Source organism: Oryx dammah, unplaced genomic scaffold, assembly GCF_014754425.2.
Source record: "Oryx dammah isolate SB20612 unplaced genomic scaffold, SCBI_Odam_1.1 HiC_scaffold_15, whole genome shotgun sequence".
NCBI lineage: Eukaryota > Metazoa > Chordata > Mammalia > Artiodactyla > Bovidae > Oryx > Oryx dammah.
The window spans coordinates 18,276,010-18,299,832 of record NW_024070199.1 but is presented as its reverse complement, the minus strand read 5'-3'; the positions used below and the strand labels follow the sequence as shown (position 1 = coordinate 18,299,832).

The 23,823-nt window shown below is 38.8% G+C and overlaps 1 protein-coding gene across 1 annotated transcript in view; it reads right to left on the bottom strand.

Annotated features, from left to right (window-relative positions):
• Positions 1-287: 287 nt before the first annotated feature.
• The window catches only part of LOC120874861 (glycerophosphodiester phosphodiesterase domain-containing protein 4-like), a 106,893-nt gene continuing 83,357 nt past the window's right edge, over positions 288-23,823 (bottom strand). The window contains exons 13-16 of the mRNA XM_040256548.1: positions 22,617-22,764; positions 10,970-11,052; positions 10,143-10,195; positions 288-598 (exon numbers count right to left, since the gene is read on the bottom strand). Coding sequence (XP_040112482.1) covers positions 288-598; positions 10,143-10,195; positions 10,970-11,052; positions 22,617-22,764 — 595 coding nt within the window. The remainder of the gene's footprint in view (positions 599-10,142; positions 10,196-10,969; positions 11,053-22,616; positions 22,765-23,823) is intronic.

Here is a 23,823-nt window from a genome sequence, read left to right as displayed (position 1 = left end):
AACTCCAGGACCACACTCTTTCCCCTCTGCTCATCCCCTGGAGAGGAAAGGCGAGACCAGAATGGTTTTCCTGAGAGCCTCCCTGGCTCCTCTGGACCCCTTTCCTGATCTCTCTCTACCATCAGGCCACCCTGGGCACAGAGAGGGAGAAAAAGGAGAAGGAGGCAAGCTGTGGCTAATTATTCTTTGAAGACAGCCCAAAAGGGGGAGAAGGACATGCTGGGTGTGGTAGAAAACATCATAAAAGAGGAGTATTGGGGGGAGTCAATGGTGGGAGGCTTTTCAGGTTATGTTTCAGGAGGAGGCTTCTCCACAGAGGGAACTGCTAGTTCATTTGCCTCTGAGATAGGCAATACAGCTTGGAGGGTGGCCTCTCTGTTGGCTTCCGAAATGGGTGCTTGGATGGGTTCAAAGGCTGGCTCAGTGGGCACTGGTTGTCCAACGTCATCTGTGGGATGCACAGTTGGTACAGTGGTTTCATTGACAACTTCTGGTATAACAGCTTTAGAACTTGGAGGTTCCCTTTCCCTCTCTGGAAAAGGTGCAGGGGTACTCATAATTTCTAATACTTCATTTTGGAGGCTTGCACTTGAAGCTTCTGTGGGATAGAAAAGAAAACAACATAGATTCCTCCAAAGTCGATTCTCCAATCTCTGCCAGTAATTTGGTAAAATCCTAGTCATCTTTAAAATGTCAGCTCCTCACTTACCATTTTAGAATCTTTCCCCTTAGTTTTCTCCCTACCAAGCCTTTGGGCAGACTTCGCTACATCTGTACAACAAGGTGCTTAAGTTTAAGAGTCTATTGGGTGAGATTCTAACTCACCACAGGAGCACTCAGAAGGGTGAAATCAACATTTGTTTAAGGTTCATGTATTTCCCAACCACTGACTCTGAAGCAGTGTAAATAAAAAACTGAATACATCCTCTATTGGAATGGGAGCTTTTTAAGAATAGAAACTTTGCCTTGCTTGCCACCCCATGTATAGTGCTCAGGAGTGTCTATCACACAGTAATTGCTCAGAAAATAGTTTCAGTTTATTTTCTAACTGAATGATAAAAAAAAATAGATGATGGAGACTTTTTCGTATAATGCAACTAGGAAATGACCTCTCATCAAAGACAAATTAAAAACTGGGTCATGTATAAAATGAAGAAAATATCTTAAAATTATTTAAGAATTTACAATATAAGGAGGAACTATGGACACAGAAGAGAGTAAGAATCCAAAGAAGAGAATCCAGTTATTTTTCCCCTGTGTATAATTTCACTCTTGAAGAAACAGTTGCACACATGAGCTTAATTTTAGCTTCACAGGCTGAAGGGGATTTTTAATACACCTGAATTGAATTTGTACTTCAGTTCCATGACATCCAATATCTATGATATTAGGTTTTCAAATTTGTGAATGTGTTATGTTGCTCCATTTATCTAGGTCTTCTTTTTCTCACTAAACTTTTGTACTTTTCAGTGGCAAATCATCTATCTCCTTTGCAAGGGCTTACAGTATTTTCCTAAAATTCCTATTAATGTTTTTATACTGTTGTAGATGATGCTATTTCTAAAGTATTCACTGATAATATATCAACATACAGTTGATTTTTCTATATTGACCTTGGATCAACATTCAAAAAACTAATGGCATCTGGTCCCATCACTTCAAGGCAAACACTTGGGGAGAAAGTGGATACAGTGACAGATTTTATTTTCTTGGGCTCAAAAATCACTGTGGACAGTGACTGCAGCCATGAAACTAAAAGATGCTTGCTACCTTGGGAAAAAACCTAGACAGCATATTAAAAAACAGGACATCGCTTTGTCGACAAAGATCCATATAGTCAAAGCTTGGTTTTTCCAGTAGTCATGTATGGATATGAGAGTGGGACCATAAAGGGCTGAGTGCCAAAGATTTGATGCTTTCAAGTTGTGGTGCTGGAGAAGGTTCTATATAGAGTCCTTTGGGCAGCAAGATCAAACCAAATTCAATCCTGATGAAAATTAATTCTGAATATTCATGGTTTTTCCAGTAGTCATGTATGGATGTGAGAGTTGGACTATAAAGAAAGCTGTGTGCTGAAGAATTGATGCTTTTGAACTGTGATATTGGAGAAGACTATTGAGAGTCCCTTGGACTGCCAGGAGATCAAACTAGTCAATGCTAAAAGAAATCAGTCCTGAATACTCATTGGAAGGACTGATGCTGAAACTGAAGCTCCAATACTTTGGCTACCTGATGCAAAGAACTGACGCATTGGAAAAGACCCTGATGCTGGGAAAGATTCAAGGCAGGAGGAGAAGGAGACTACAGAGGATGAGATGGTTGGATGGCATCACTGACTTGATGGACATGAGTTTGAACAAGCTCCAGGAGTTGGTAATGGACAGGGAAGCCTGGCGTGCTGCAGTCCATGGGGTTGCAAAGAGTCAGATATGACTGAGTGACTGAACTGAACTAAACTGAACTGATTCATTGGAAGGACTGATGTTGAAGCTGAAGCTCCAAAATTGTGGCTACCTGATGCGAAAAGCCAACACATTGGAAAAGACTCTCATGCTGGGAAAGACTGAGGGCAAGAGGAAAAGGGGATGACAGAGGATGAGATGGCTGAATGGCATCACTGACTCAATGGACATGAGTTTGAGCAAACTTTGGGAGATAGTGAAGGACAGGGAAGCCTGGCATGCTGCAATCCACAGGGTTGCAAAGAGTCAGACATGACTTAGAGCCTGAACAACAACATTCCTGAGCTATTGCTTAAGTCACCAGTTGTAGCAGGTTTGTTTTTTGATTCCTTTGAATTTTTTACTGTATATAATCATATCTGCAAATTAGGAGTTTTATTTCTCAATTTATGCCTGTTATTTATCTTTATATATATATTTAATATATAATTTATATATACTAAACTGGCTATCTTACTAAATGGACGTGAGTTTGAGCAAGCTCCAGGAGTTGGTGATGGACAGGGAAGCCTGGCGTGCTGTAGTCAATGGGGTCACAAATAGTCAGACACAACTGAGTGACTGAACTAATTGAAACTAGCTAGGATCTTCAGTACAATGCCAAGTAAAAGTAGTGACAGCAGACGGCCTCACCTTATTACTGATCTTAGATAGAAAATGCTGTTTCACCATTAACAATCATACTGGCTGAGGTTTTATTTTTAAGTATCTTTCATCAGATTGAGGAATTTTCATTCGATAACTAGGCTACTCAGATCTTGATCATAAACAGATATGGATTTTTGTCAAATATACTTTATTTCTAGTTTATTTTGATTAGATGATACATTGATTAACCTGCAAATTATATATTCAATTTGTACCACTGCAATAAATCTCACTTGCTCCAGATGTTTTATCCTTTTTTTATACTGATGGATTCAATCTGCTAATATATTGATTTATGGCTAAGTTGGTGAATGATATTGATCTATACATTTAGATGTTGCACTGTCTTTGTCAGACATTTTTTATATGAGATTATTGCTGACCACAAAAAATCAGCTAAGAAATTCACTTTTTAAGTGAGTCGGTATAAAATTGGTATTATTTCATAAATATTCACTTAACCAGTGAAGCTTATTGGGCCTGGACTTTCCTTTGTTGTGAGGTTTTTGATACGTGCATTTGATTCTGAAAGATTCTGATAGGTTATTAAAATTTCTATTTCTTTTTTCAGTTCTGGAAAATTGAATCATTTGAAGGAAATTGTTTACCTCATTTAAATTTAACAGCTTAAAAATGTTCCATGATTTTCCTTTTTATGTCTAGGATCTGGAGAGATAATCTCTTATTAATCATTCATTATACTGGCAATCAGTCTGTCTCTTCCTCTTTCCCCTTACTAAGTGTTTATCAATTTTATTAATCTTTTCTAAGAACTAACTTTTCACTTTTTAATTTTTCTCTATAGTTTGTAACATTTCTATTTTATTATTTCTGCTATCTTTATCATTTCATTTCTTTTACTTGGCAAAAAAAAATAACTCCATTTTCTAGATTGCTACAGTAGACTCCTAATCACTGTTAAGCCAGGCTTCCTTCTAAAAGTTAAAGTTACTAATTTCCCTCTAAGTTATGGCTTAAGTTGTACCGCACAAGTTATGATCAACCTAGATAGCATATTGAAAAGCAGAGACATTACTTTGCCAACTAAGGTCTGTCTAGTCAAGGCTATAGTTTTTCCAGTAGTCACGTATGGATGTGAGAGTTGGACTGTGAAGAAGGCTGAGCACTGAAGAATTGATGCTTTTGAACTGTGGTGTTGGAGAAGACTCTTGAGAGTCCCTTGGACTGCAAGGAGACCCAACCAGTCCGTTCTGAAGGAGATCAGCCCTGGGTGTTCCTTGAAAGGAATGATGCTAAAGCTGAAACTCCAGTACTTTGGCCACTTCATGAGAAGAGTTGACTCATTGGAAAATACTTTGATGCTGGGAGGGATTGGCGGCAGGAGGAGAAGGGGACGACAGAGGAGATGGCTGGATGGCATCACTGACTCAATGGACGTGAATCTGAGTGAACTTCAGGAGTTGGTGATGGACAGGGAGACCTGGCGCGCTGCGATTCATGGGGTCTCAAAGAGTCGGACACGACTGAGTGACTGAACTGAACTGAACTGAACTGAACTGAACTGATGCAATACACTTTAAAATAGCTTCCAATTTCCCTTGTGATTAATCTCTCGATCAACAAAAAGTTTAGAAATACATCAATTTCTAATAATTATGAAATTATCTAGATATTTTAATGTTTGTTTCTAATTTAACTACTTTAATACTCAAATACTATATGATTTCAGTCTTTTGAAATATACTGATTGATGACACATTTTATATCTTCTTATTTTAGGCATCCTTTACTAATTATTGCAATTTTAGTAATTTTTACTCCTTTTGTTTTTTAATCTTTATATTTGCTATATGTGATTCCTCCACTACCTTTATTATACATAAACACATTCCAGTGATATTTTTACTTTTGTATGCTTCCAACTTAAAGAACTCCCTTTAATATTTCTTGTAAAAATGGTCTAGTAGTGATGAACTCTTCTAGCTTTTGTTTATCTGGGAAACTCTTGATATCTCCTTCAATTCTGAATGGTAACCTTGCTGGGTAGAGAGTTCTTGTTTGGAAGTTTTTTCCTTTCAACACTTTTAATATATCACACCTTTCCTATCTGGCTTGTAAAGTTTCTGCTAAAAAGTCTGCTGATGACCTTATGCTGTTTGCCTTGATTACAAGTTGGTTTTTGTGTTTTCCTTTTAGGATTCTGTCTTTATCCTTAAATTTACCATTTTAACTTTAATTTTAACTTTAAGTGTCTTGGTATGTGTCTTTTGAGATCATCTTATTTGGAACTCTGTGGGCTTTCTAGATCTGGATGTCTTTTTCTTTCCCTAGATTAGGGTCGTTTTCAGCCACTGTTTCTTCAGTTAATTTTGGGGGCATTTTCTCTTTCTCTTTTCCTTCTGAGAGCACTATAATGTGAATGTTATTACACTGGATGCTGTCACAACAGTCCCATAATGTATCTTTCCTTTTTAAAGTTCTTTTTTCATTCTGCTGTTCTGTCTGGGTGAGTTCCATTGTTTTGTCTTCCAGCTCACTGATTTGTTCTACTACCTCATCTGTTCTGCTGCTGAGCACTTCTAATGTATTTTTTGGTTCAGTTATTACTTCCGTTTGGTACTTTCTTGTACTTTATGTTGAAGTTTGCACTATGTCCATCCACTTTTCTCCAAAGCTCAATTAGCATATGTTTATGACCGTTATTTTTAACTCTATCAGGTAGATTGCTCATCTCTGTTTCATTTAGTTCTTTTTCTGGGGTTTTGCCTTGTTCTTTTGATTGGAACATATTCCTCAGTCTCCTTATTTTACATAATTCAGTGTGTTTGCATCTGTGTGTTGGGGAAATCAGCTCTATCTTCCAGATCTGCTTTATGGCTTGCCACATGGAATATTTTGCAACTATGCCATTTACATTTCAAAATATTGTACATTCCGCAGTTGTTGAATACAATATTTTCTGTCAACTAGGTCAGGTTGGCTGGAAGTGTTCAGACTTCTATATCCTTTCTGATTTTACTTTTTGATGAATTTAGTTGTTCTTTCAGGTACTAAGAGAGGGATGTCAAAATCTTTAACTATGATTTTTCTATTTCTTTCCATTTTTGTTTAATGTGTTTTGAAGCTCTGTTACTAACTATATATTTTTGGGCCTTCTTGATATACTGACCGTTTCTTTCTTAAGAAATCTTTGTTTCAAGTAAGGCTTCATGTTTTAAAGTTTATCTTTCAGATATTATTTTCATGCTTGCTGTTTGTATGGCATATTATTTTCCATCCTATTTTTTTCATTTTTCTCCCTTCTGACTTTATTTTAATTTTCTGTCCTTTCACTATTAATATGTGTTTTTATATTTCAAGCATTTCTTTTGTGAACTACATATGGTTGGGTCTATCCAATATTACAATCTCTACTACTACTTTGAGTATTTGGTACATTTATGTTAACTGAACTGAATGGTTGAATTTATGACCATGATATTTCAATTTGTTTTCTATTTATTTTGTGTATTATTGTTTCCCTTTGTTCTCTTTCTCCTGAATCCATCTGCTACAAGATATATTCTCATAGTGGGTGTGAAGAAGTAAGGTGCTACAATGTGAGAAAGCCTTATGACTAAGACCTGAATGGAATATCTAGATCTCAGAGAAAAGCTCAGTCAAGAGTGATTAAGAAAACACGACTGACTTCAGTTCTTGCAACTGTAAGGAACTAAATTCTGCCAACAATCAATGAGCTTGGAAGAGGACTCTTAAGTCTCAGATGAGACTAGAGCCCATGCCAAGATCTTCATGAAAGCCTGGTGAAATATGCAGTAGACCTAGAAAACCCAGGCCTGGACCCCTGGCCCACAGACTGGGAGATGATAAATTTGTGTTGCTTTACACTGATAGATTTGTGGTAATTTGTTACACAGCGATCAAAAACAACCCAAACTTTAATAGAACATATCCAAAATGAAGCATAAAAATTAATAGGCTAAAAATAAAAATAAACAGTCTTGGTAACTTATGAGATAATATGAAACCATCTAATATCTATGTAATTGGAAACCCAAAAAGAAGGTAATAGCAGAAAGATATTTGAAAAATACAGGCTGAAAATTATACTCTTACTGATCTAAGAAGTTCAGCAAACCCTAAGCAGGTAGACACACTAATATACATTAAGGTAAATCATAATCAAATTACTGAAAAAAGTAATAAAAAAAACAACCTTAAAAAGGGCATATTACAAGTAGAGGAACAATGATTAAAATAAAGGAAGATTTCTTTTTTGGATGACTTTTCATAAGAAACTGTATGAGACAAAACTGTATGAGACAAGATAAAATAAGTAGAGGAACAATGATTAAAATAATGGAAGATTTCTTTTTTGAATGACTTTTCATAAGAAACTATATAAGACAAAAGATAAAGGATCAACTTCTTTGAAGGGCTGAAAAATATATCCTAAAGATGTGTGTGTGTGTGTGTGTGTGTGTGTGTGTATCCTAAAGGTAGCAGCAGCAGGTGCAGCAGTACACGTCAATCTAAAAGGTAGTCATGGTGCAAGATGTGACACTAGGCTTAGTATGCAAGGCCTGCTCTTCCCACCCTGCATGGCTCCAGGCTGTCATTGGAAGGACTGGTGCTGAAGCTGAAACTTCAATATGTTGGCCACCTGATGTGAAGAACTGACTCATTGGAAAAGACCTTGATGCTGGGAAAGATTGAGGGCAGGAGGAGAAGGGAATGACAGAGGATGAGATGGTGGGATGGCATCACTGACTCAATGGACCTGAGTTTGAGCAAGCTTTGGGAGTAGGTGATGGACAGGGAAGACTGGCGTGCTGCAGTCCATGGGGTCACAAAGTGTCAGACACAACTGAGCAATTGAACTGAAGTGATGGCTCTAGGTTGTGGTTTTGGCTTCTTTCTAGTCATCCTTGTTCATTCCCTGATACTAAACTTTATCCCTTGACTTCTAGTTGTCTCTTTTAGGTACTCAAATGGTCTTTCTATATATTTATTTAGATCAGGCAAAATTGGTTTCTGTAAATAAGCAACTAAAATTAAAAACCTGAAAGATTCTTAGTTTATTATCTACTCACCTTATTTTCTTATTCTCATTTAAATATGGTGGGAAGTTGTTGTCAAGTTAATTTATTTTCTAAGGCATGATACCCACCATTCTTCATTCCAATTTAAATGGTTCTTTTGAACTTTCCTTCAGAACTTATCCCATCCATGCTTTCCACACCAATTCCATATTCTTTTTATTTCTTGACTAGATTACTATTATGGGCTGAACTGTGCCACACAAACTCATATGTTGAAGCCCTAACCACAGAACTTCAATATAGGGCTAATTTAGGAGATAAAGCCTTTAAAGGCATGATTAAAATGAGGCCTTTATGGTGAGTCCTGATCCAGTCTGATCAGAAAGAAAACCTGGAGACACAGAGGACATTGGGGGTTTGTGTGTGCACAGAGGAAGGGCTGTGTGATGACACAGCAACAAAGAGTCTACCAGCAAGTCTACCAGCAATTAGAGAGGCCTCAGAAGAAATCAAACCTGCTGACACACTGATCCTGCACCTCCAGCCTCCAGAAATGTGAGAAAAATCAACTTCTGTTGTTTAAGGCATCCAGTCTATGGTATTTTGTTTTGGAAACCCTAGTTTACTGATATAGCTTCTGAATATCATAAGGCAGCTGGAACACAGCCTTCAGTCTCCTTAACAGCCCACAGAATAACCTTCTTAAAATCCATAAAACTCAGAGTCACTGGAGATTACTCCATATCTCAATAAATTTGGGTGAATTTATTTAAACCTTCAGTTTTACAATACAAAAGACCATCACTCTTCAAATTTCTTATTTTTTCATAGTCCCTGATGCTGGGAAAGATTGAGGGCAGGAGGAGAAGGGGATGACAGAGGATGAGATAGCTGAATGGCATTACCAACTAGATGGACATGGATTGGGGTGAACTCTGGGAGTTGGTGATGGATAAGGAGGCCTGGCGTGCTGTGGTTCATGAGGTCTCAGGGTCGGACATGACTGAGCAACTGAACAGAACTGAACTGAACTGTGGATACATTCCTGAAAGTCTAAGTAATGTATGTGTTGAAGACTGATGGCTGATACAAAGTATCTCATCATCTTCACAACAGTTCACAAGAAATTAATTAATCAGTTTTGACTGTATCAACTTTACTTAAAGACTCCAAGAGCAATGGGAGGAAGCTGCATCATGTACTGCACCGTCTTCTGCCTCCTAACTGGCTTTCCTTTTAACATTGCACTGGCTTCCCAAGCCAGTAACTCATTGTGTGATTATCCCCACAACCTCCTGAATAATAAACTCTAGCTTCCCTTCCTTTACTGGACCTATCCCACTTAGTCCTGAGTTATTCTGCTGATTAATAAGTTATTTTGCTATTCTATCCCTTTACACAAGTGTCTAAGCATACTGCTCCCTTGTCGGAAACTCACTTGCCATTTCCTGATGTTTATATGCAGAGTCTAGACTCTAGTCCAGCATTCCAGGATCTTGGCAATTTTCTCCTTCCACCTTCCAACTTACATCACAACTGAAGCCACATAAAGCACATTCAGCCCTGAGGAGCATGTCAGCTTCTCTGTCCTGGAACTAGATGGCTGAACCAAAGATGCCAACTGCTGCTCTACCTTTTCCTACTTCCTCACTGCTCTCTGTGGACCAGAGCCTCTGTTCTCAAGACACCCTCCATATACAAAGATTTCAGGTACTTCAGTCTCACACTGCCTGGCACAAAGTCGGTATTCTATAACTGTGTGATGAATGAATATATGACAAAGCAAGCAAATATACAACCATGTTCAAAATCTTCCAAGGAGTCTCACTGCTTAGAGGATAAAGTCCACAATGTGTTCTGATGTCACAGAGTCTGTGCACAGCCTGTTTTTGCCCAGCTTCTCAGTGGTTCCCACCCTGTAACTTCAGACTCTTTCAACTCTTGTCAGAAATATTAAAGGCAAGCCCTGCCTCATGGAGGCAATGGGGAGGGATGAAGAGATGAGAGAGGGCTAGGCCTCTGACTTTACCTGTGTAACTGGTGATACCCTGGCGAATTTTTTCACTCTGGCTCTCTCTCCACCTAGAAGGAAGCAGAGAGTCCATGAGCCTCACAGACCTCTTCCAAAGCAACAATAACGCAGGCAGTGGCCAGAAAAGAATATTAACAGTCAAATGGTACCTTGGGCAGAGGGTATGAAGTTTCCTCCTTTAAAAGACAACTCAAATGAGGAAACGATGGGCATGATGAGATCTAAAGACCATGGTTTCTTCTAGCTAAAATTCTTTGACCAGATGTTCCCTCTCCCATCTGAACCTTATGATCTTGATGCATTTTTCCCCTCAAGAATTCTCAAATGTCATTTGATTGGGCAGATAAAAAAGACTATGATCTGAAAAGGGGCGATGATTTTCCCAGGGTCACCCAGCAACTACAGGAAAAACCAGGACTAAAACCCTGGTTTCCTGGAGTGTGAGCTTGCTCTTTACACAGCACCCTGCTGTGTTCCATTCTGTGGAAGATGGGACACTTGTTCTGAACAACCTTCAGCTCTTGTCCTCTCCCAACTGATCTACAAGGGATATGTAGTAAAAACAAACAAACAAAAAAAAAGCTTTGATTAAGCTTTAGGGAGAGTCCTTATCCTTAGAATATGGTCTCACATCCAGGAGGTAGAAGGGGTGTGTGGAGCTGCAGGAAGTTTGGAAGATAAAACCTTCAAAATCCTGTCTCCCTGAGGATTTGTCATGTGGGATTATGGGAAGAGTGTAAGTTTTTTCACAAATTTCACAAAGTACAAAACCATTTATATCTTATTTTGGGAAAAGTTATACAAATTTACAAATGCATACTTACCAATGAAAATGAAATATGGAAACAATGAAAACTGCAGAAAGAATATCCATGAAAATCCACAAGAACAGGTAGAAATTTGGTGTCTGCAAAACAGAAAACACAGTTATAGGCATTTACAGTTGGAGAAGATTGTCGATCGTGTGGATCAAGTCCCTTGCTTGAGCAGGAATGCAGAGGGGGCAGAGCAGGAGGAGGAACCTTGATTGCCGGGATTGAAGTCAAACACAGAGAATAGCTGCTGCTAACCTAACATGTAATCCCCCTTTTACATGTGCCGAGGGCTCTACAAGGGCTAAAACACTTCACACACCTCATTTCCCTGGACCCTCGACAGAGGTCTGAGGGAGTCGCAGAGATGTCACAGAGCAAGTCTTCCCTGGACCCAGGACTACAGCCCAAATTCCTTGGCTTCCAGCGCGCTGTCAGCACAGCTTCCAAACCTGGCCGTGCATCCAAATCTACCTGAGCCGCAGCCTTTCGTAAAACAGCTTCCTGGGCCTCATTAGCGACTCAGGAATCAGAATTTCTGCATCTTTAACAAGCTCCCCAGAAACAAGCAACCAGTCTGTGAACCAGCATTTAGGAATCATTGTTCTTAATCATGCTTCAAATAAAAATGTTGAAATTATCATTCTTAACTAACATGTCCACTTCTCTAGGCTTCTTGCCTACATCACCCATTTCACAGCTCCATTATCTAGGTTCTACTGAATAAATTTTTTAATTCCCTGGCTTGATCCTCCCTTTCTACCTTCATTTTTCCACCTCCAATACTACTTGATGGTACTAGGTCTGGCATTTTTATCTTTCTTATGTCATTTCCATCCTAATTCAAGGTCTTTGCTTGGTCTGATTACTAATTATAACAAGAACAATAACAATAATATGAATGATCAAGTTAATGATGAGAACAACAATTAATATTAATGAGCATTTACAGGAGGTAAGGTAGTATTCTATGCATGTGAGGTATATTTTCACAGCTAATTCTCACAACAGGTCTACTAGGCAGGCAGAATAAAATCTCTTAACCAACTTCTACTAAGCCAAGGCTCCTAATCCCCAGTAGGTAACTGACTGACTGATGCCTTGGCCTGCTGCAGGCTGCCCACCAGATCAGCTGTACAGTCACTAAGAATCAGTTGTTCTTACAATCCATATGACTTAGAACACCTGTACTTGTTATAAATGTACAGTGTAATTATTGTTGTTGTTTTAGTCGCTACGTCATGTCTGACTCTTTTGTAACCCCATGCACTGCAGCCCCCCAGGCTCCTCCATCCTTGGGATTTCCCAGGCAACAATACTGGAGTTGCCTTTTCCAGTACTGGAACTGGAGTTGCCATTTCCTTCTCCAAGAAATCTTCCCAATCCAGGGATCCAACTTGTGTCTTCTGCATTGGCAGGCAGATTCTTTACCACTGAACCACCTGGGAAGGAGTTTAATTAATGTTATATGAAATCTGCATGATCTGAGTTTTAAAAGTACAAAATTTTCCAAAAAAAAAAAAAAGTCAATGCTTTGAAAGACTTCTGCTTTAAAAACAGAAGAAGTTTTTAAAAAATAAACTGCAACTGAGGGGAGGGAGGATTATAAAAATCTGCAGATTCTTCATTCTCCAAATGAACTGAAGTTCTTGTACATCAAGGAAACTAAACTTAGAGGTCACAGCTGGTGCACTGGGAAGCACATACAAGTGACAGAATACAAAATTCAGTCAGCTGAATCCTCTCAAAAGAAAGACTTTGAGGCTATGTCAAAAGGTGGATGATCTAGAGTCATTTTTTTTTTAACATGATGGTGTACAGTTTTCGAAGCCTCATATATTGAAGAAATTATCTTTTCTCCATTGTATAGTCTTACCTCCTTTGTCATCAATTAATTGGCCATAGGTGCATGGATTTATTTCTGGGCTTTCTATCCTGTCCCATTTATCTATAACTCTATCCTTGTGCCACTATCATACTGTTTTGATGACTGTAGCTTTTTAATATAGACCACAGTCAGGGATCCTGATCCTTCCAGCTCCATTTTTCTTTCTCAATATTGCTTGGCTATTCAAGATACTTTGTGTATCCATAAAATTTTTAAGATTTTCTGTTCTAGTTCTGTGAAAAATGTCATTGCTAATTTGATAGGAACTGCACTGAATCTGTAGATTGCCTTAGGCAGTATAGCTGTTCCTGTGATACCGATTCTTTCAGTCCATGAATGTGGCATATCTTTCTATCCATTTGTGTCTTCTTTGACTTTCTCATCTACATCGTACAGTTTTTGGAGTACAGGTTTTTTGTCTCCTTAGGTAGATTTATTCCTAGGTATTCTATTATTGTGATGTAATGGTAAATGGAATTATTTCTTGAATTTCTCTTTTGGACCTTTTGTTGTTCGTGTATAGGAATGCAAGAGACTTCTGTATATTAATTTTGTAACCTGCAACTTTACCAGATTCATTGATGAGCTCTAGTGGTTTTCTGGGAGCATCATGAGGATTTTCTATGTATAATATCATGTCATTTACAAACAGTGACAGTTTAAGTTCTTCAAGTCTGGATTCCCTTATTCTTTTTCTTCTATGATTGCCACAGGTTCAGTTCAGTTCAGTTCAGTTGTTCAGTCGTATCCGACTCTTTGCAACCCCATGAATCGCAGCACGCCAAGCCTCCCTGTCCATCACCAACTCCCGGAGTTCACTCAGACTTGTGTTCATCGAGTCAGTGATGCCATCCAGCCATCTCATAGGCAGGACTTCCAAAAACTATGTTGAATAAAAGTGGTGAGAATGGACACCCTTGTCTTGTTCCTAACCTTAAAGGAAATGTTTTCAGTTTTTCACTGTTGATTTATGATGTTATTTGTAGGTTTGTCAAATACTGCCTTTATTTTGTTGAAGTATGTTCTCTCTATGCCCATTTTCTAGAAAGTTTTAATCATAAATAGGTGCTGAATTTTGTCAAAAGTTTTTCAGCATCTATTGAGATTATCATATGGTTTTTATTTTTCAATTTGTTGTGGTATATTACACTGATTGATTTGAAGGTACTGATAAATTCCTGCATCCCTGGGATAAACCCCACTGGATAATGGTGTATGATCCTTTTAATGTGTTGTTGGATTCAGTTTGCTAGTATTGTGTTGAGGATTTTTGTGTCTATGTTCATCAGTGATACTGGCCTGTAATTTTCTTGTTTTGTGATATCTTTGGTTTTAGTATCAGGGTGATGGTGGACTCATAGAATGAGTTAGGGAGTTTTCATTCCTCTGCCAATATTTTTTGGAATAGTTTCAGAACTGTGGTATCTTCTCTAAATGTTTAGTAGAATTCACCTGTTAGGAACATTTAATCACAGTTTCAGTTTCAGTGCTTATGATTCGTTCAGTTCAGTCACTCAGTCGTGTCTGACTCTTTGCGACCCCATGAATTGCAGCATGCCAGGCCTCCCTGTCCATCACCAGCTCCCGGAGTTCACACAAACCCACATCCATCGAGTCGGTGATGCTATCCAGCCATCTCATCCTCTGTTGACCCCTTCTCCTCCTGCCCCCAATCCCTCCCAGCATCAGTCTTTTCCAATAAGTCAACTCTTTGCATGAGGTGGCCAAAGTACTGCAGTTTCAGCTTTAGTATCATTCCTTCCAAAGAACACCCAGGGCCGATCTCCTTGCAGTCCAAGGGACTCTCAAGAGTCTTCTCCAACACCACAGTTCAAAAGCATCAATGCTTTGGCGCTCAGCTTTCTTCACAGTCCAACTTTCACATCCATACATGACCACCGGAAAAACCACCATCAAAAGAAATGGAGTAGCCATCATGGTCAACAAAAGAGTCTGAAATGCAGTACTTGGATGCAATCTCAAAAACGACAGAATGATCTCTGTTCATTTCCAAGGCAAACCATTCAATATCACGGTAATCCAAGTCTATGCCCCAGCCAGTAACACTGAAGAAGCTGAAGTTGAACGGTTCTATGAAGACCTACAAGACCTTTTAGAACTAACAGCCAAAAGAGATGTCCTTTTCATTATAGGGGACTGGAATGCAAAAGTAGGAAGTCAAGAAACACCTGGAGTAACAGGCAAATTTGGCCTTGGAATGCGGAATGAAGCAGGGCAAAGACTAATAGATTTTTGCCAAGAAAATTTACTGGTCACAGCAAACACCCTCTTCCAACAACACAAGAGAAGACTCTACACATGGACATCACCAGATGGTCAACACTGAACTCAGACTGATTATATTATTTGCAGCCAAAGATGGAGAAGCTCTATACAGTCAACAAAAACAAGACCAGGAGCTGACTGTGGCTCAGATCATGAACCCCTTTTTACCAATTTCAGACTTAAATTGAAGAAAGTAGGGAAAACTGCTAGACAATTCAGGTATGACCTAAATCAAATCCCTTATGATTATACAGTGGAAGTGAGAAAGAGATTTAAGGGCCTAGATCTGATAGATAGAGTACCTGATGAACTATGGAATGAGGTTCATGACATTGTACAGGAGACAGGGATCAAGACCATCCCCATGGAAAAGAAATGCAAGAAAGCAAAATTTCTGTCTGGGGAGGCCTTACATATAGCTGTGAAAAGAAGAGAAGCAAAAAGCAAAGGAGAAAAAGAAAGATATAAGCATCTGAATGCAGAGTTCTAAAGAATAGCAAGAAGAGATAAGAAAGCGTTCTTCAGTGATCAATGCAAAGAAATAGAGGACAAGAACAGAATGGGAAAGACTAGAGATCTCTTCAAGAAAATTAGAGATACCAAGGGAACATTTCATGCAAAGATGGGCTCGATTAAGGGCAGAAATGGTATGGACCTAACAAAAGCAGAAGATATTAAGAAGAAGTGGCAGGAATACACAGGAACTGTACAAAAAAGATCTTCATGACCTGGATAATCACGATGGTCTGATCACTCACCAAGAGCCAGACATCCTGGAATGTGAAATCAAGTGGGCCTTAGAAAGCATCACTACTAACAAAGCCAGTGGAGGTGATGGAATTCCAGTTGAGTTGTTTCAAATCCTGAAAGATGATGCTGTGAAAGTGCTGCACTCAATATGCCAGCAAATTTGGAAAACTCAGCAGTGGCCACAGGACTGGAAAAGGTCAGTTTTCATTCCAATCCCAAAGAAAGGCAATGCCAAAGGATGCTCAGACTACCGCACAGTTGCACGCATCTCACACGCTAGTAAAGTAATGCTCAAAATTCTCCAAGCCAGGCTTCAGCAATATGTGAACCATGAACTTCCAGATGTTCAAGCTGGTTTTAGAAAAGGCACAGGAACCACAGGTCAAATTGCCAACATCTGCTGGATCATGGAAAAATCAAGAGAGTTCCAGAAAAACATCTATTTCTGCTCTATTGACTATGCCAAAGCCTTTGACTATGTGGATAACAATAAACTGTGGAAAATTCTGAGAGAGATGGGAATACCAGACCACCTGACCTGCCTCTTGAGAAATCTGTATGCAGGTCAGGAAGCAACAGTTAGAACTGGACATGGAACAACAGACTGGTTTCAAATAGGAAAAGGAGTACGTCAAGGCTGTATATTGTCACCCTGCTTATCTAACTTATATGCAGAGTACATCATGAAAAATGCCGACTGGAAGAAACACAAGCTGGAGTCAAGATTTCTGGGAGAAATATCAATAACCTCAGATATGCAGATGACACCACCCTTATGGCAGAAATTGAAGAGGAACTCAAAAGCCTCTTGATGAAAGTGAAAGAAGAGAGCGAAAAAGTTGGCCTAAAGCTCAACATTCAGAAAATGAAGATCATGGCATCTGGTCCCATCACTTCATGGGAAATATATGGGGAAACAGTGGAAACAGTGTCAGACTTTATTTTGGGGGGCTCCAAAATCACTGCAGATGGTGATTGCAGCCATGAAATAAAAGACGCTTACTCCTTGGAAGAAAAGCTATGACCAACCTAGATAGCATATTCAAAAGCAGAGACATTACTTTGCCAACTAAGGTCCGTCTAGTCAAGGCTATGGTTTTTCCAGTAGTCATGTATGGATGTGAGAGTTGGACTGTGAAGAAGGCTGAGCACCAAAGAATTGATGCTTTTGAACTGTGGTGTTGGAGAAGATTCTTGAGAGTCCCTTGGACTGCAACGAGATCCTACCAGTCCATTCTGAAGGAGATCAACTCTGGGATTTTTTTGGAAAGAATGGTGCTAAAGCTGAAACTCCAGTACTTTGGCCACCTCATGCAAAGAGTTGACTCATTGGAAAAGACTTTGATGCTGGGAGGGATTAGGGGCAGGAGGAGAAGGGGACGACAGAGGATGAGATGGCTGGATTGCACCACTGACTCAATGGACGTTCAGAGTGAACCCCAGGAGTTGGTGATGGACAGGGAGGCCTGGTGTGCTGCGATTCATGGGGTCGCAAAGAGTCGGACACGACTGAGCATCTGAACTGAACTGGACTGACTAGACAGATCTTTGTTGGCAAAGTAATGTCTCTGCTTTTGAATATACTATTTAGGTTGATCATAACTTTCCTTCCAAGGAGTAAGTGCCTTTGAATTTCATGGCTGCAGTCACCATCTGCAGTGATTTTGGAGCCCCAATAAATAAAGTCGGACACTTTTCACTCTTTCCCCATTTATTTCCCACGAAGTGATGGGACCAGAGGCCATGATCTTCGTTTTCTGAATGTTGAGCTTTAAGCCAACTTTTTCACTCTCCTCTTTTACTTTCATCAAGAGGCTTTTTAGTTCCTCTTCACTTTCTGCCATAAGGATGGTGTCATCTGCATATCTGAGGTTATTGAGATTTCTCCCAGCAATCTTGATTCCAGCTTGTGCTTCTTCCAGCCCGGTGTTTCTCATGATGTATTCTGCATAGAAGTTAAATAAGCAGGGTGACAATATACAGCCTTGATGTACTCCTTTTCCTTTTGGAAACAATCTGTTGTTCCATGTCCAGTTCTAACTGTTGCTTCCTGACCTGCATACAGATTTCTCAAGAGGCAGGTCAGGTCAGGTGGTCTTGTCTTCCCATCTCTCTCAGAATTTTCCACAGTTTATTGTGATCCACACAGTCAAAGGCTTTGGCATAGTCAATAAAGCAGAAATGGATGTTTTTCTGGAACTCTCTTGCTTTATCCATGATCCAGCAGATGTTGGCAATTTGATCTCTGGTTCCTCTGCCTTTTCTAAAACCAGCTTGAACATCTGGGAGTTCACAGTTCACGTATTGCTGAAGCCTGGCTTGGAGAATTTTGAGCATTACTTTACCAGCGTGTGAGATGAGTGCAATTTTGCGGTAGTTTGAGCATCCTTTGGCATTGCCTTTCTTTGTGATTGGTATGTTGATATTTTCTATTTCTTCCTGGTTCAGTCTTGAAAGATCATACATTGCTAAGAATCTGTCCATTTCTTTCAGGTTGTCCAATTTATTGGCATGCAGTTGCCTGTGTTAGTCTCTTATGATCCTTTGTATTTCTTTGGTATTAGTTGTAACTTTTACTTTTTGATTTCTAATTTTATTGATTTTGCCCCCTCCCCTTTTGCTCAATGAATCTGGGTAAAGGTTTATCAATTTTTTTTTTTTTTTTACATAGCAAGGACACAGTGATTTATTTATTTATTTTTGGTTTTATTTTTTTTAATTTATTTATTTTTTATTTTACTTTACAATTCTGTATTGGTTTTGCCATACATTGACATGTTTTTATCTTTTAAAAAGAAAAACAGCTTTTATTTTTCATTGATTGTTCCTATCGTTTTCATCTCTTTATCATTTATTTCTGCTCTGATCTTATGATTTCTTTCCTTCTGCTAACTCTGGGTTTTCTTTGTTCCTCTTTCTCTACTTGCTTTAGATGTAATGTTAATTTATGTGCCAGTTTTCTTGTTTCCTGTGGTAAGTTTGCTATGAACTTTCCTCTTAGAACTGCTTTTGCCATGTCACATAGGTTTTGGATCATTGTATTTTCATTTTCATTTGTCTCTAGGAATCTTTCTATTTCTTTCACTTCTTCAGTGATCTATTGTTTGTTTAGTAACATATTGTTTAGCCTCCATGTGTTTTTGGTTTTTTACATTTTTTCCCCTTGTAGTTGATTTCTAGTATTGTAGTATTGTGACCAGAAAAGATACTTGATAAAACTTCAATATTCTTAAATTTACCAAGACTCACTCTGTGGCCCAGCATATGGTCAATCCTGGAGAATGTTCCATGTGCACTTAAGGACAATGTGTATTATGTTACACTGGGATGGAATGATCTATAAATATTAGTTAATATCTGATCTAATGTATAATTTAAGGCTTGTGTTTCCTTATCAATTTTTCTGTCAGGAAGATCAGCCCATTGGTGTAAGTGAAATATTAAATTCCCCCACTATTATTGTGTTCCTGTCAATTTCTCACTTTATGGTTGTTATTGTTTGCCTTATGTATTAAGGTGCTTATATTTGGGTGCATATATATTTAAAATTGTTATACCTTCTTCTTGGGCTGTTCCTTTGATTGGAATGTAGTGTCCTTCTTTCTCCCTTATAACAGTCTCTATTTTATAAAGTCTATTTTGTCTGATATGAGTATTGCTACTCCAATTTTCTTTTGATTTTCATTTACATGGAATATCTTTTTCATCCCTTCACTTTCAGTTTATATATATCCCTGGGTCTGAAGTGGGTTTCATATAAACATCATATATATCCATACAGCCAGTGTGTGTCTTTTGATAGGAGTATTTAATCCATTTACATTTAAGGTGATTATGGATACGTATTTTCCTATTACAATTTTCTTAGTAGTTTCGGGTTTGTTTTTACAAGTCTTTTTACTTCTTCTTTTTTTCTCCTGTGATTTAATGACTAATTTTAGTGTTGTGTTTGGATTCTTTTTCTCTTTTGTGTGTGTGTATGTACTGTAGATTTTTGGCTTGTGGTAACCATGGGGTTTTGACATAGCAGTCTATATATAAACAAGATTGTTTTAAGGTCTTTTAATTTCACATGCATTTCCAATATCCTCCATTTGTGCTCGCCTCACAATTGATGGTTTTTATGTCATATTTTGGTGCACAGATGATTTCCTATCTATACTGTATGTTTGCCTTTACTGGTGAGTCTCTCCATTTGTAATTTCTTCTGTCTCTATTTGTGGCTTTTTCATTTCTGCTTAGAGAAGTTCCTTTAGTAATTGTTGCAATGCTGGTCTGCTGGTGCTGAATCCTCTTAGCTTTTGCTTTTCTATAAAGCTTTTGATTTCTCCAATGAATCTGGATGAGAGTCCCACAGGGTAGAGTGTTGTATGCTTTCCTTTAAGAGTTTTAAAGTATATGGTCTTACATCTTTAATCCATTCTGAGTTTGTTTTTGTAGTAGATTGTTTATAAAAATGGCCACATTATTTAATCCAAAATGCAGGCCTATATGAAATGTGACTGCACTGTCACTTTCCATTAAGAGGTAAAGTCTGTTTTTCCCCCTGACCCACCTTGAATCTGAACTTAACCATGAGATTTTCTTTGGCCAATGGTACATTTACAAACATCACACTGGGAGATCCTTAAGAAAGCATGTGCACTGGTGCTTGACCTCTCTTGCTGCTGGAAATCCAGTGCCAGCAGGTGAACATGCACAAGCCGGCCTCCTTGAGGATGAGTGACCAAATGAAGAAACCACAGTCATCCCAGGTAAGAACCTAGACATGTGGATGAGGACATCCTAGACCACCTAGTCCAGTCAAACTGTCTCAGGCTGGAGAAACAACTCAGCCATCATACGGAATGTGACAGACAAATATTTGTTACTTTTAAGCCACTTAATATTATGTATGCTTTTTAAACATAATAAAATGGTAATAGACTATATATAATTTATTTCATGATGTCCTGTTCTAACTTTTTCAACAAACAGACCATTAAGCAGACCCATGTGTATTGGATAAAACTGCTTCTATTGTATTAGTTTTATCTCCAATTTACAAATAAACAATCTGAGGCCCAGCAGGTTAGATAACATTTATGAGAGTTAACACAATAAGTGGTAGAGTCAAGATCTGAATCTGCATAGTCTGACACAGAGTATGGGCTCCTTAGGAAAGCCTTTGGGATGCTGGTCCCACCTCCTTGACCAAAGTTACCTTCAGTCCTTTAAACGTCCTTCTTTTAGAAAGAAGTTATTTACTTACATCCTTTTACACTCTGATTTTGAAACACATGAATTTGTTATAAATTTAAATATTATCAATCCAAGTATTGAAGTAAAAAGTTTTATTTAATATATCTGAAGGGACAGTTTTGAGCCATTACTGATTTAGGGGATAGGATTATGAAGGGTGCACTGCTTTCTAATTTACATTTTTGTAATAACTGAATTTTATGTAATGAACAAGTTTTCACTGCAATTTTAAAATTAAAAACATTAGAAAAGTATGTAGTACATACAAGAAGAGGGATAATATGGGGAAAGACAAGTGAAGAGGCTTCACTTGTGCCAAGGGACCTGCCATGCTAGGTTTCCTTGAGGATCATCTGTAGAAACCTCCCCAAGCTACCAAGAAAGAAGGGGTAGGCAATTTTACACTGCCACCAGAGGGCCTCAGTGAAATACCAGCCCTACAAGACTGCCCTTTTCCCTAACTACCTTGCACCTGCTCTTGACCCTGAACAAGTCAGAAAAATAAGGGGGCCATTAAGGCTGGAAGTATGGAGAAGGCAACCAAAAATATTCAGTCTTTTCATTTAGGTTTCTCTGCCTAAAGCTTTAATTTTCAAGGCAGTTTAGAGTTTGAGATATTATTCTGAACTACACATTTTGATCCTGAATTGAGGGTTTTGGGTGACTAAACAGTATGTTGAAAGATTATCTAAGAATGACTAGAAAAACTATGGGATCTGAGAGAAATCTCATTCAAGGTAAGGAAAAGCCTAGCTCACAGAGCAGTTTAGAAAGTCAGAAAAGAGAAATTAAGCTGTTTTTGGTTGTTGCCTATTGTGTCTGATGCAGTCATCCTATTTACACACTGATAAGAAAAATGGGCTCTGTAGCAGTTAATTGGTCAGCTGGGGTTCCCTTCATAGATAATAAGTGATGGGATTCAGCTGGAAGTGTAACTCAGGCGTTTGGGTCCCCATGCCTCTGATCATAAGCAGAAGCAGGACAGAAGGGGAAATCAAGCTAGGTGATGGACACTCACACTCCTTCTCAAAAGCAGTTTGGCAGGACCCACAGTTCTCACTTTGGAATTCAAGTACACTTGAATTCCCACACCTCATGGCACTGTCACTGTTGCTGTGCCTACGGGTGGGGATGCAGTATCAACACGCTGGAGTCAGACACTGTGAATCCTGCATCGTGTGAAGCTTCAAACTTCAGATTCCCATGAGTTACTCCTGGTGGCTAGCTCAGAGGGTTGAATTACAGGATCCAAGAAAGGCACATTGTGGGGATTCAATAAACAGCCAATTATTTATACCAACAGCAATTTCTCCCTGAGAATAACAGAAGGATCTGGGTGAGAGAAGGAAAAATGCCATATCTCCAATGTCACATATTGTTTCTGCTCTTAAGTAGCTACCCTGGGGACTGCACAGTGGGCAATGTAGGGGTAAGGTGGGGGACAGAGACTCCTACGGTGTCAGTCTAGGAAGAATAATCTGAAAACCAGCTCACCATGAAGTAGTAAGGGTGATTCATCCCATTCAGGACTTCAATGTTGTCTGTGGTCACGGACTGAATACTGTGGCACCAGACCAATGAGAAGAGCCAAGGTTCATTGACAATGTATAAGTTGATGCTGATGTTAGCTGCTTTATATTCTCTGGGAAGAAAAGGAACCCACAGGAGATTTAGATTTAATCTTATTTTTATCATCTAAAAGGTAAACAGCCACAATATTTGTGAAAGACTGTAGCTTAAATCACCAGAATTAGTTGGGCATGGCATGACTTATGACATGACACGTAGAATAAGCTCGTGTTACAGTGAGACACAGAACTGCATTTAATACCTTTCCTCCTCAATCAACAGTAGTATGCATGTCCTAAGGGGAAAAGAAAGAAAGGAAGAAAAGAGGAAGGAAGGAAGGAAGTGAGGTACAGAGTGAAGCAACGATGGAGGAAAAAACGGGAGGAAGGAAAGCCCTGCTAGAATTAGCCAATTTCCATGGTATAAATATTCCTATGTATGAGCGCATGCACTGTCACTTCAGTTGTGTCCGACTCTTTGTGACCCTATGGACTGGAGCCCACCAGGCTCCTCTGTCCATGGGATTCTCCAGGCAAGAATAATGGAGTTTCCATGCCCTCCTCCAAGGGATCTTCCCAACCTAGGGACTGAACCCACTGCACTGGTAGGCTGGATTTTTACCACAGGTACCAGCTGGGAAGCCTTAGCCCAATTTCAACCACCACTGTTAAAACAGGTTTGCAAACCTCTTTGGCTCCAATGAGCTGGTATGAGTGAGCTCCACATACTACTGTGAAGCAAATATATTTACTTCCTTCAGAGAACTTATCACTCTCTACTCTACCTGCTTTCCTATCAGTCTTCTTTACTTGAGTGTAAGCATATTAAAGCAGAGATTCTGTCTTATTCATTTCCATATGTTCAGTACCTGTTTCATAAATAGTTAACTGAAGGAATAAATAAATGAATATCTATCTGGTAAATATTTACATTTCAAATTTTTAAACGAATTTTCAAAACAGCTGAGTAGGAGAAATGGAACCCAAATTTCCCTGTGCACTAAATGTCAGTAGATATGCACACAGTATCTATAGATATGCAAAGAAAATAAGTAGAAGAACATCTAGTAACTCTAATCAAGTTGTCATCTTCAGAGAAAACTTCTCACAAAATGTACCATATAAATCCCTTC